The sequence below is a fragment of the Cygnus atratus genome, chromosome 9 (assembly GCF_013377495.2).
Source record: "Cygnus atratus isolate AKBS03 ecotype Queensland, Australia chromosome 9, CAtr_DNAZoo_HiC_assembly, whole genome shotgun sequence".
Taxonomy (NCBI): domain Eukaryota; kingdom Metazoa; phylum Chordata; class Aves; order Anseriformes; family Anatidae; genus Cygnus; species Cygnus atratus.
This window is the reverse complement of record NC_066370.1, coordinates 26572199-26585081: the sequence shown is the minus strand read 5'-3', so window position 1 is coordinate 26585081 and position 12883 is coordinate 26572199. Positions and strand designations below refer to the sequence as shown.

The 12883-nt window shown below is 39.0% G+C and overlaps 1 protein-coding gene across 1 annotated transcript in view; it reads right to left on the bottom strand.

Moving 5' to 3' along the window:
• WWTR1 (WW domain containing transcription regulator 1) overlaps nucleotides 1–12883 on the bottom strand; it is a 70278-nt gene that overhangs the window by 4116 nt on the left and 53279 nt on the right. Inside the window, exons 3-4 of the mRNA XM_035566427.1 lie at nucleotides 8013–8212; nucleotides 51–184 (exon numbers count right to left, since the gene is read on the bottom strand). Coding sequence (XP_035422320.1) covers nucleotides 51–184; nucleotides 8013–8212 — 334 coding nt within the window. The remainder of the gene's footprint in view (nucleotides 1–50; nucleotides 185–8012; nucleotides 8213–12883) is intronic.

Genomic DNA, 12883 nt, shown 5'->3' with positions numbered 1-12883 from the left:
GAGACAACTTTAAAAGTGTAGATTGTGTAATAAAGAGGACGTGAACTTGCCTGTTCAAGAAAGGATCAGATCCATTATTTGTAATAGGTCTCATGTCTTGTGTCATGGCTGCTGTGCTCACAGCTGTCTGAACTGGGGTCATGTTTTCCGAGTCCATGGGAAGTTGCCTGCACAGTGCAGCTTCCTGAAAAGGCAAATAAATAAAAGAGAAGGGTTATTCCAACAGCTCAGAATCACTGCAGTCTCACATAAGAGAACATGCAATATATATACATCTTTTTATTCAGGAAAGTAATTCTAAACAATATAACTGATGACACCTGGCCACAGAGATAATAGCTACAAAGTCAAATTACCTATGTTGTAATTTAGGACAACTTGTATGTTGCCCCAGCATAAACACTGATAGGTATGCACATTACCACCGATTATTAATTGCCTGTCCACACTTCAAGGGCCAGCTAAATCCAATTGTGGGTTTTCACATGTCTACTAGAGCTGTGCAACATTCAAATGACAATTTCAGTTTGCTTTTCAGTGAGGTTAACTACTCCGAGAGCTGGAGTAGAAATAATAAAAACATTTAAAACATCAAATTTAATCTCTCATGTGTCTCTTCTAACATCTTACCTTAAGTGAAATTGCTCTCAGTATAAACTGCTGGGCAAGAGTTAGAATTATGAAATCACAGAATATCCCAAGTTGGAAGGGACCTACAAGGGTAGCTGAGTCCAATTCCTGGCTCCACACAGGACTAAGTAAAAATTAAACCCCATTTCTGAGGGCGTCAAATGCTTCCTGAACTCCAGCAGGCTCGGTGCTGTGACCTGGTCCCTGGGGAGCCTGTTCTCATGCCCAACTACCCTCTCAGTGAACAACCTTTTCCTGATATCCAGCCTGACCCTCCCCTGTCCCAGCTCCATGCCATTCCCTCGGGTCCTGTCAGTGTCCCCAGAGAGCAGAGCTCAGCGCCTGCCCCTTTGCTCCCCTTGTGAGAGAGCAGCAGGCCACCACAAGGCCTGCTCCCCTCAGTCTCCTCTTCTCTGGACTGAACAAATCAAGGGACCTCAGCCGCTCCTCATACATCTTGCCCTCCAGACCCTTCGCTATCTTTGTTGCCCTTCTGATGACAAACTAGATGACATAATTTGCTAGATACCAAAGCAGAATAATCCAAGTTGCAACCATAAAGTACTTATCAAATTAGAAGAAAACCACTGCAACCAAGAATTTAATCCAATAACGAACCCTCTGCCTAATAATAAGTATCTGCCTAATGATCTGTCTCTTGTATACTGTCTTAAAGATGACAAATGAGCAATTAGAGCCAAAGGAAACTTTTTTCAACTCTTCCTGAAAGATAAATCCTCCTTGTATCTCCACATGAAACAACCATGACATCTAGTGGTACAGAGTTCTAATACAAATGTTGTTTGGCTCCACAGAGATGTTCCGAACATCCCAAGACCTTAAAAATACTGAAGCTGTATCAGTAAACCTATTTCACTCAACCTAATTATTATTATATATTTTTATGAAATAAGGAAAATAAATATTTTATTTAAAGTGTAGTAGAAAACCTTTCTCTGCTGAATCAGTCACTCAATCACTCTCCCAAATACAGAAAAATAAACAATTTTTTGAGGCTAGAATGTGATGTTTTACTATGTTTGCAATTGATTTGTTCACTAACGAGGACCAGTCTGGTCTCTGCATGAATAATGCAGCCATTATTCACTGGGAACTAAAATCTATTGGTGCCCATTATCATAATGCTTCATTTATAATCAAATTGCTAGTAACTCACTGATAAATAGTAATCTCCATTAGATTATGTAATTATTTAATAAATGCTAAGAATACACAGACTGAATAGTTTTAACAGTTTACGCATGATAGCTTATGTATGTCAGTTTCCCAAATGACAATTCTACATTGTCAATTAATAGTGATGTTTCTACTTGTAATTAAATCAGCTGGAGTCTGTGAAAATATACAAATCTCAGAAAGTGGGCAGACCTGCTTTTTAAACTGTCTACATGAAGATGGTGAAAATACTTTTTTAAATATAAGAAGTAAATAGCAACTGCAACAACACAAGCAAAACTAACATTAGCAAGACAGAGAGAAAGAAATAGAGAAAGACAGAAAGAAAGAAATACAGAAAGATACAGGAAGAAAGATGAAAAGGAAGACAGTGAAAATGATGCAGGACATACTTTGCTAAGATTTTTTTTTGTTAAAAGTCCAATCCAGAGATGAAGTTAATGTCTTTAATACTTAGGCATTGCATTTTCAAATCTTACTGGACAGAGTTCCACACTAATAAAGGTAAGAACGGAACAAAAAGAAGAAATAAAAGCCTTTCCCCTGGTTTGACAATATGTAAAATACGTGTTTGTTACCACTTGGCTGTCATTTCTAAAAATCAAATGCTATTACTAAAAATAAAGTAATAGAGAACATCTTGGTCAAGATCCAAGTATTTGTCTCTTTCAGAATATAGTGACTATGTCCTTATTTGATGGAAATGATTATTCTTTTCTACCCAGCATGTTAGTGCACTGAAAATACTGCTCTAATACCATCTTTTTTTACTGTAAGGGTTATAAAACATTAGAATGGGTTGCCTAGAGAAGTTGTAGAGTCTCTGTCCTTAGAGATATTCAGATCCTGACTGGACACAGCCCAGAGCAACCTGCAGTAGTTGATGTTACTTTGAGCAGGGGAGTTGCACTAGATGATCTCCAGAGATCCCTTCAAACCTCAACGATCCTCTGATTCTACAAAAGAAAGAGTGACCATGTGCATACATATATCTATCTCTTTAAGATTTTGCTCTTCTGCTTTGGACACTCTTAGTATTTTCTTGCCAGCTATCATGGCATTTATTCAGTTATCAGATTGAAATTCAATTGTATTCCTCAATACAATTGCACAGAATCGAACATAAGCCTAAAAACCTCTTGCCTGTAGGAGGTTGTTGAAAATCTTTTCTGTAGCCAGCAACTTCTCAATGGATCATACAGTACAAATCAGTGTCTCAACCTGGTGGGAACTGTGTGTGTGTTGGGGTTGGGCTGGGGGGGGGGGGGGGAGCTTGTTAAGGTCCCTGCTCACAAAAAACAAAAAACTGAACCAACAATATACTGATCAGCAAAATATTAAAGCTGCAACAACCCAACAAACAAACAAGAACCTCTCTCCCAGTATTCTGACCTCATAAAGGCATGTCAAAATGCTTTGACAGTGGTTATTCGCAAAATCTTTAAAAACTTCAAAGCACTGCAGTGTATTGAATTATTTACTGCCTCCAAACACAGTTCTGATGTAAACCCCTTTTAGGCTGTGTGCCAGATGAGTCTAGAAATTCATTGTCACGTTTCCTGGAACCCTCCTTGGCAGAATTGAACTGAGCTCTACACTCATGGCACGGTGTCTGAAGTGAGTTTACGTTGCCAATCACTGTAATTCCTTTTCTGCCAGCCCTCATACTTATGGCAGAAAGTAAAATACCCAGGTATCACCTGTGCCATCAGTGATTCAGACTATGGGCCAACCAGTGAGGTGGAAAGAGTGCAGCAGGGAAATTGTCCAGGCTGTAGCATCCAAGTGACCTTCTACTCTTCAGCCACAAAACAGTGATTAATTTTCATCTGTGTCCCCACACACCAATCCTTCTACAGCTGCTTTTGAGCCCCTGTACCTTTCCAAACACACATTTATGGAATAGGATCAGGGGATTAGAAAGCAACCTATGAGAAGCGTTGCCTTTCTGTGACTGTCCTTGCCCTTCCAGACAAGCTGAAAGATGGCATTTGTACACGCTGAGAAGAGCGCTTGGATATCTTTCCTGTATGACACTTCCAGAGATTTTTTACTGAAATCAACACTAGTCACTTCCACTTCCAAGAAGGCTCTTGGGCAGCAAGCAGATTTCTTCCATTTCCTTTGGAAAGCTGAGAAAAACAAACCAGTAAGAAAGAAAACTCTTTCCGGAATGACAAAACTGAGCAAAGAAACTTTTAAATGGAAGTTGAGTCATACTGGCTTTCTGAAACACAACGCCCTTCCTGCATGCACTGAGTTTGCTGTTCTAGTGACTTTACCAACTAATGCAGAGAAGGACAAAGCGGTAAACAAATCCCCTAAGCAGAGTGCCTCCAGAACCACATGCTCCTTCAGGCTGGGTGCGCTGCTCCACCCGAGCAGCTGCAGCCAGGAGTGGCTACAGGGAGCCAGCAGCTGCTGCCAGGCTGAAATCGGATTTGTTAAAGGCCGGAAAAATTCCTCCCCTCTTGCTCAAGCTCTCTGCACCTCCTTGGAGTCGCCTAGCAGCAGTGCGCACTTTTAGTCAGCATTTTTCCCTTAGATAGGTCACACTAAAAAAGCAAAAACAGTAGGGAAGGGTCCAGCTCCAGAGTGATTTGCTACATTCTTCTCAGATGCCAGGGTTCACTGCTATTCAGGCTAATGGCAGGAAATGTACAAAGTTCTGTCGCAAAGGATAGACAATACATCTTACCTTCCTTGAGTGGCAAATATGTTGTCTCCAAGAACCTAAACCAGTTCTGAAAATTTTAGTAATGCAAAGTGATACTGTCCTGCTTTATATAATGTGTATCTTAAACAAAGAGCATCTGTGCAGGGTGTTACACAGCATAATAAGTTGAAGACTTCATTAAGCACAGCACAGCTGCATAATGTTGTGCATGTATTAGTTTCAAAGTAAAACAGTCAGCAGGGCAGGGAAACCAGCCCTTGTGTTAATGGTTCAACTGTTCTGAAGCTTAATTTGCTCTTGCCCTGGAGCAAAAACAGGGCCAAAGAAAGTAGAAATAGCTGGCTGCATTATTAGCATGATGACAATATGACTAAACTCATAGCAGATTAGGACCACTGTCTTCCCACGGCCAGTACTATTATGTTCTGAGCTCTTGATAGTAAAGAATGTATGCGCAAGACTTGGGATTACTGATCAGGTCAGAGAACACCACCTTGAATGTAGTTATTCTGCACACACACGTGATATAATATAATGTAGTTCCCAGAAATTAAGGTAAATGGAAATTGAACATGGGCACAAGACATTGGTGTCAGCACAGTTTTTAGACTCAGGTCTGAACCATAAAAGTCAAATTCAGCCCTGAGACAAGTAGATAAAAAATTTCAGAGACATTAACGGACTTGTATCTGCCTTTCACATGCCTCTTCAGCAAGAGCACTGAGCACATGCTTAACTTTGAGCATGTACAAATATTCACCAAAGATGCTGGGAATAATCACATGCAAAAATAGGTAAGTGTTTCCTCAGGATTTATAAAAGGAACATAATTTTATTTATTTTCTTTTTTTTCTTATTTTCAAATGCAGTTAGATAGTGCCATATGGATTCAAAAGCTATAATAGAATTTTTGTTAATTTTGTTAAAGAGAATTTCTTTAAGTTCTTATACATAAATTTAGAGGAAGGAGGTAAAAGTAAAAATATAAATGTTGCAAATATATTTTTGTAAACTGTTTTTACAAATATTCTCACTAAAATTTTTGCAATTCTGCCTTTTTTTTTCTTTTTTTTTCTTTTTTCAGAGAGGAAACCAAAACACTGGTCACTAATTCAAGGTTTTCATGACTGCTGCTTCTAAAATAAAACAAATTATTTGTGAGTATATTTCCCTTTTGATAAATCTGCTCTGATCATCTAGATCTCTACTTCACACCCACAAAGTGGGTATGTCCCCCTTTCTTTGCTACCCTACAATGCCTTCCAGAGGTCATTTAGATGTTCCAGTCTGTTTTCAACACTGATATATTTTTTTCTCACTCATTCTCCTCCAACTTGTCAGAAAAAGAGTGAGCATCACTCTTCACTTACTTGTGGCTACCCATCCTTTACACAGACTCTGCTACTCTCCCTTAAAGGTCATCTAAGTGTGAGGATTTTTCTTACGTTTCTTTTTGCATTCTACAGAAGTCACTAGCATTTCCAAAAATTACAGCAACTTAAGGTACTCTAACACATCAGAAGAGTTCAACCTATTGGCATCTTTAACCTGGTCACAAACATGCTTTTACGTGCTGCCAAGACTGGTCACACTGTATTTGTAAATACAGTATAAACAATTGTTACCCTGAAATGACCCAAAGGCAAAAGAGTTGCAGACATGAAACAGTAATTCCACAGAATTATTAATTTCATAGGGGCTGTCAGTAAGGACGGGTGACCAGGACGGACTACAGAGACATTGTCCAAGCATGTAAATATGACATCAGGAAAGCTAAAACCCAGTTAGAATTGAATCTGTCCAGGGATGTAAAAGACAACAAAGAAGGGCTTTACATATGTGACAAAAGGAAGACCAGGGGAAATATGGGCCCACTGCTGAATTAAACTGGCCACCCAGTTACAGAGGACCTGAGAAAAGTGAGCTACTGAATACCTTCTTTGGCTCAGTCATTACCAGAATGACTGGCCTTCAGGAATCCCAGGTCCTGGAGAACAGGCGAAAAGACTGAAGCAAGGCAGATGTACCCTTGGTGGAAGAGGACCAGGTCAGGGAATATTTATGCACGCTGGACATATTAAGTCCATGGGCCCTGAGAGGATGTAGCCATGAGTGTTGAGGGAGCTGGCAGATGTCATTGTGAGGCCACTCTTGATAAGCTTTGATCAAACATGGTGACTGGGAGAAGTGGCTAAAGACTGGAGGAAAGCAAATGTCTCTCCTAACATCAACAAGGGCAAGAAGAAGGACCCAGGAAACTACAGACTGGTCAGCCCTGCCTTGATCCTTGAGAAGATGATGGAGCAGCTAATCCTGGAAAACATTTCCGGGCACAAGAAAATCATCAGGAGTTGTCAGCATGGATTCCCCAAGAGGGTTATACTTGACCAACTTGATAAACAACTATGATTATGTGACTGGCCTGGGAGAAAAGGCGAGAACAGTGAATATTGTACACCTAGGCTTCAGTAAGGCTTTTGACACTGTCCCCTATATTTTCCTCACAGAGAGGCTGTTAATGTGTGGGCTGGATGAGGTGAGGTTTGAGAACTATCTGAATGGCTGAGCCCAGAGAGTGGTGACCAGTGGCATGATGTCTAGTCAGAGGCCAATTTGTGATTCTGTAATTTTGTGAAAGTCACCATTTTCAAAGCTACTTGGACCTGTAATTGTAGCATTTACAAGGTCACTGGCCATAATGGTGATATCCTTGACAAAATTTACTTAGTTCACATTGTTCCTAATGGAAACAGGTTATTTATTTTCTCTAAGGAAGCTGATTAATATACTGTGCAAAGCACAATATCATCAGTAGAGTGGTCCCTAGCAGAAAAAAAACAACACTGTTTATTTCCTTAAGGCAGTGTGAAGGAAACTACCTATCTATTTTATACAATGTGAGTCATTATACAGAGCTAAACCTTATGAAATAGAAAAATAAACAAAACATCTACTGAAACACATCTCTGAAAAGTCTGCAAAATTGAGATACTCATGTAATATATGAATGTGTTTTTATTTCAATTAAAGGTAATGGTTGCAAATTATAAAACTGGGATCAGATTCAAGAACAATCCCCTATGTTCTGCCTTATCTTCAATGAAGCATGAACACGGTCTTTTACGGAAATCAAAGTAGACTGAGAAATAATCAGTGATAGTTGCTCTAGATTTATAAACAGCCATTAAACAGAATTTGGTCTTTACATTGCTATCATAGCAAGTAAGAAACAGTTCAGGTCTGTGACTCTTGAGTCTCTTTCCTTATACTTCATTTTCCGAGAACTGCTATATGACATTTTGTGCTCTGCTCAATGCTCTTTGAGAGAAAAAATGAAATGTTCTCTGTTCACGAAGACTCTATTTATATTAGTTTTTTGGTTATCCTTACCTAAAGCAATGTTTAACCTTGACATAAATTAACAATGCTACTAATTGTACCTGGTAAAAATTTGGATGCATCGAACCAAAAGCTCTTGAACAGAATAGAAGTGTATCCTTGGTGTTACCTGTCGCAGTAACTCCTCCTGACGCATTCTAATTCGCTCCCTCTCCATTTGGATTCTCTGAAGCCTCAACTTCTGCTGCTGCTGCTGCTGTGTGGTCAGTGCATTGGGCATGTTCAACAGCCCTGGCTGTGGGGTCTGGGGAGGACGACTTTGCTGTGAGATGGCTGTGCTGGGTGTTATTTGGTGCTGGTGATTCATAACTGTGGGAAAGAAAAGAAATCAAGTCCGATTAAGAACGATTATACTTTAAGGTAACAGAATGCCTAGGACACATGTTGCTCATCTACAGTGAGAATAGCATTATTAGAATTATTTATTTCTAATGACTGAGAGAACTACTCTACCTGGCAAGATCTGATACTAGTAATTGCTTAATAATTAATCTGAAATATTTTATATGTGTATAAAACATAAATACTTATGATACAGCAAGTATTTAAAGTCATCTCTTGAGTAATCTGATCCAGTGGAAGTTGTCCCTGCTCATGGAAGGGAGGTTAGAACTGGGCGATCCTTAAGGTCCCTTTTAACTCAAACCATTCTATGATTCTATGATCCTGGTATGTTCAAATATTTACCTAATGATAGGTAGTAAATGATATGCAAACTTTTTAATTGAAAACTTCTCTATAAATGTGTGCCTATAACATGCAGTGAGCTAGCTAGATGTTTTTGGTAATCATGCCACAAAGCCAAAATAATCAACTGGCACCTTCAACAGGAGGTATCACTTGTCCATGGAAACAGAAACACCCCATCTCTCTAGAGATGTTTCCCTATTTGTGGTGGAAAAAAACAGGAGGAAAATGAGACAAAGCAGGATGGCTGCGCAGCCTCTTTTGTACCTCCATTTTATTGATAGTATGTGACAATGGATAGTATTGGTAGAAAGAAAAGCAAGTTACTCTAAGAGTTAGGTTTGATTGGACCTCCATTTTATTTTTGAGTAAAATACATCAGTTCTCAGCAATGCAATACCTTTTGTGAACCATAGAATGAACAGTTCTTCTTTTCCTCCTCCACATTTCCAGTAAAAAATAGATACAGTGCCTAATGATAACAAGTGGTAGCCCCATACTGCTTTAAAATTGACATTTTTGCAAGGATTCTTTCACTAGTGAGGCAATAGTATAATTAACAAAGCTCTTCTCTTTTAACAAGAACATCCCAGATACTAAAATACTTCCTAAAAAAGGTACAATGTCTTTCTTTCCAAAGGACCACGATTTGTATCTTCCTTTTTGTCTTTCACTCATTGCTCTTACCATATGAAAACAGAAAACTCAACTCAGTTCTCTGCTTCTCAGACCTGGATATTTATGTTGTGCATATCACTGACCTTGAAGGATACGGTACAGCAAGCCCTCTTGAAAGTGTGCATTGAAAGAAATGGGTTGATGATTTTAAAGCCTGGATCAAATATATGATACCCATACAATGCAAAACGTTGATCTTAAGTCACTCTGCTAGTCCCAAGTTAAAAATTAAAAAAAAAAAAGAAAAAAAAAAAGGAGAGAGGTTGACTTCTTGCTAGTCAGCTTTTTGCCAAATCAGGTGTTGTTTGTTTTTCTGCAATTGGAATAAAGCAGGTACACAGGCTTTGGGCCAGCATAAACTTTGCCTTGCTTCATTTGACAAATTTATTGACATGTGCTCACATAGATCTGAACTGAGTTTTAACTTCTGGGTGATCCAGCATCACATAGGTCCAGCACAATGGAACCACTTGGGAGTGCAGCTGCATGATATTTTAGCTTCAGAAGCAAATTCAGCTAAAGAAATAATCCAAGCTAAAAGCAGCTCTGCCGCAATATAACCTTCTTACTGATTCAATGTATGTGTGGCCCACAAACAGCTGCATCCACACAAATGACATCATGCTTCCACATGAAACCTGCTATCTGCTATCTGCAACTGCTATCACCTCTTGCACATTCAGCTGCTTCCTCCTCCCCATGTTATCCTTTTTCTGGGCTGGCAAAAGCATTTTTGTGGCCACACAGCAAAATAGAGTTTGCTTGGAGATAAAAAGAAGGTATTTTCTGGCTAAATCAGTTCCTAGCAAAAGTCACTGGGTAGTCACAAAAATGCTTATGCTCAAGCAACATAAGAGTGCAGGTGACAAAAATAAACTGGTCACAGGGAAGAGGGACAACTGACAGAGCCAGCACTGATTAGTAACTTTTCTGTGGCAAAACTCCCCAAAGGCTAGCAAACTGCAGCACTGAGAGGGAAAGGTAGGAATGAAAGCTGGATGCAGGAATCAAACCACTTTTGTAATGGGAAAACAATATATGGAAGCACACTTTGAGACATAATGGGTTTAGTCTTATTCTCATTAAAATAAATAAGAAATATTGTGAGTAGAATTATCTAAATTATGTCAGTGTAAATCTGGTGTTAAATTTCCAGTACCATAAGCACTTAGGGATTTAACTCTTCTTGCATGCATAAGCATGTGTTTAAATTTTTGGCATGTCAACGGTTGAGTGACAGGACAACCATGCTCAGAATCCAGGCTGGCTGATGGAGAATCACAATGTAGTAAGTTCTCCATAAGAAAACTGTTTCCATCTAAGTAGTACATAGAAATGATAGAATCATGCAAAATTAAGTAAAGATTAATAGCCTGTACGGTGTGTCAGAGCTAGAGCTTGAGTTGTCATGGCTACTTGTCTTGGCTATCTGATGTCTTTGCTGCAACCCTAACTCTTAGAGTAACTTACTTTTCTTTCAACCAATACTATCCATTGTCACATACTATCAAGGAATTACAGGAAGTTTAGTACAATGAATAAAGCATTCCCACACTTGACATTAGGAGTGTAGAAATTAAATTACACTGAATTGCCTACAAGTTAAGTATGCCATTAAGTGTGTGATCATATTTCTAAGAAACAACAAAAATCCATTCTACTTCCAAGAAAAGGGACTTACATCATCTGTGTTTGATAAAGCTACAGCTATGGGAATTTTTTAAAAGTTTCAGTACAGGAGATATATAGAAGGCAAAGGACTAGGTAGGAGCGATCCTCAGCCAACTCCACCACCTGCATTATTTGGCAATGCTCCTGTTTTCTGTCAGTGCCTTTCTTCTCAAAGGTTTGTAGGTCTAAAACCTCTGGACATAGGTCCAGAGAGAAACAGCTCTGTTCTAAACTGCCACTAATTGGAATGACTTCTAAAAAGCCATTGAGTTGAGTAATAGGGACAAATTCACCAGATGTCATTTGAACCTGCTGACACCGCATTTTTCTCCAGCATACGCTGCTTCAAGAAAAAAGGGGATTCAGGTAACTCTTCGTTCACTTTCAATACCAGACACCTACCTTAGCAGCAGACGAAACTTTATGAATAGACTCAGAAACAGCAAGTATAGAGAAGTTATGTGTCTGTGCTTTCAAATGAGTACAGATAGTTTTGTCAAGGTATCTCCTAAAGTACATGTATGACAAAGTCTATCTTAAAATGTAGCATTAAATTGATACAGTGATAAAATCACTTTTCTTTTTGTTTTTTCAAAACCAGTTAAATGCACAGATGTTAAGGCCCAGGTTTTGATCTTATTAGCCACATAACAGCACTGTGCCACTTGAATTATTCTTGAGTGCATCACGATCATGTTCCATAGGCAAATTTAGGACCCAGGTGGTCTACTTTTGCAAAGACAGATCTAGTTTGTATGTGTGTGCATGGACACATAATGCAAATTAATCTAACCTAGCTCAAAACAAATATTAACTGGAAATAAAAATAGTGTAAAACTGAAACTGTTATGCAACTCATTATAGAAAACAAAATGAAACTAAAATCTGGGACATTCCGCAGCACTTTCCACAGCAACTGCTGCTGCATTCAGCTGTTCTAAAAATATATCTGAAGGGTCAAAATGTTACTTGTACAGTAATAAAACAGCTGAGTCTGGGAATGAACTGATGTGTAATTAAATAACAGCAGGTTTGCAAGTGTTGTGCTTCAGTTCAACTGAAAGGCAATATACATTGTTATGAACAAGCCTTTAATGTGTTAGGTTTTAGAGCTTTTCTATACCAGCAGTTCAAATGCTATGGCATGTGGAATGTGTCTTCTGTAAAACAGCCTGTACAAATGGTCTTCCACACTTCTGGAAAGCACTGCTCATTACCTTCCTGGGGGCTACTGAAGCCTGGGTTATCTGAGATGCAACATACCATCTTCAAGTTGAAGCAATTCCACAGGATAAATCATGAGGGCAAAGCCATGCTGTGCATGGAAGTTGAAGAGCTTGCTCCCATCCCTCTCTGTCAATAGCCTTTGGTCATAAACTCCATATAGTTTGTGGACTGGCAAATGCCCAGCAGGCAGCAGACAATCCTTTATATGTGTCATGTGTCCCAACTCACTCAGTTCCTTGCAATACTCCTCATTGTGCAGGAAACCAGTTGATTCACTGTCCTCACACTGGTAGAAATTTTTGAGCTTGAGTTTGTGTGTGAATATGCACACAGGCTTGCTTGCATGTGACTGAGGTGTGTGTGACACTAACCAATGATCTCGCCAGAATGTTTGTTCTCCAGAAAGAATGTTTTGCAGAATGTACTCTTGAGGGTACAGGGTACAAGAAAAAAGTTCAAAAAGCTGTTTCCTGCAGAACAGCCTTACTGCTGCAATTGTGCTAGACAATACTCTGCAAACATAGATTATATATATATACATTGATAAAGACTTCACTTTGTACACAGAGCTGAACACAAAAGACAAGAATGAGTAAACAGAGAAAAGATGTTATGTTGCTGGGAAAAGTGTACAAAAATGACTGGGACAGTATTACTGGGTATAATCTCCAGAAGTAATACAAATGTACTAGATATACTACAGAGACGATAACTTAC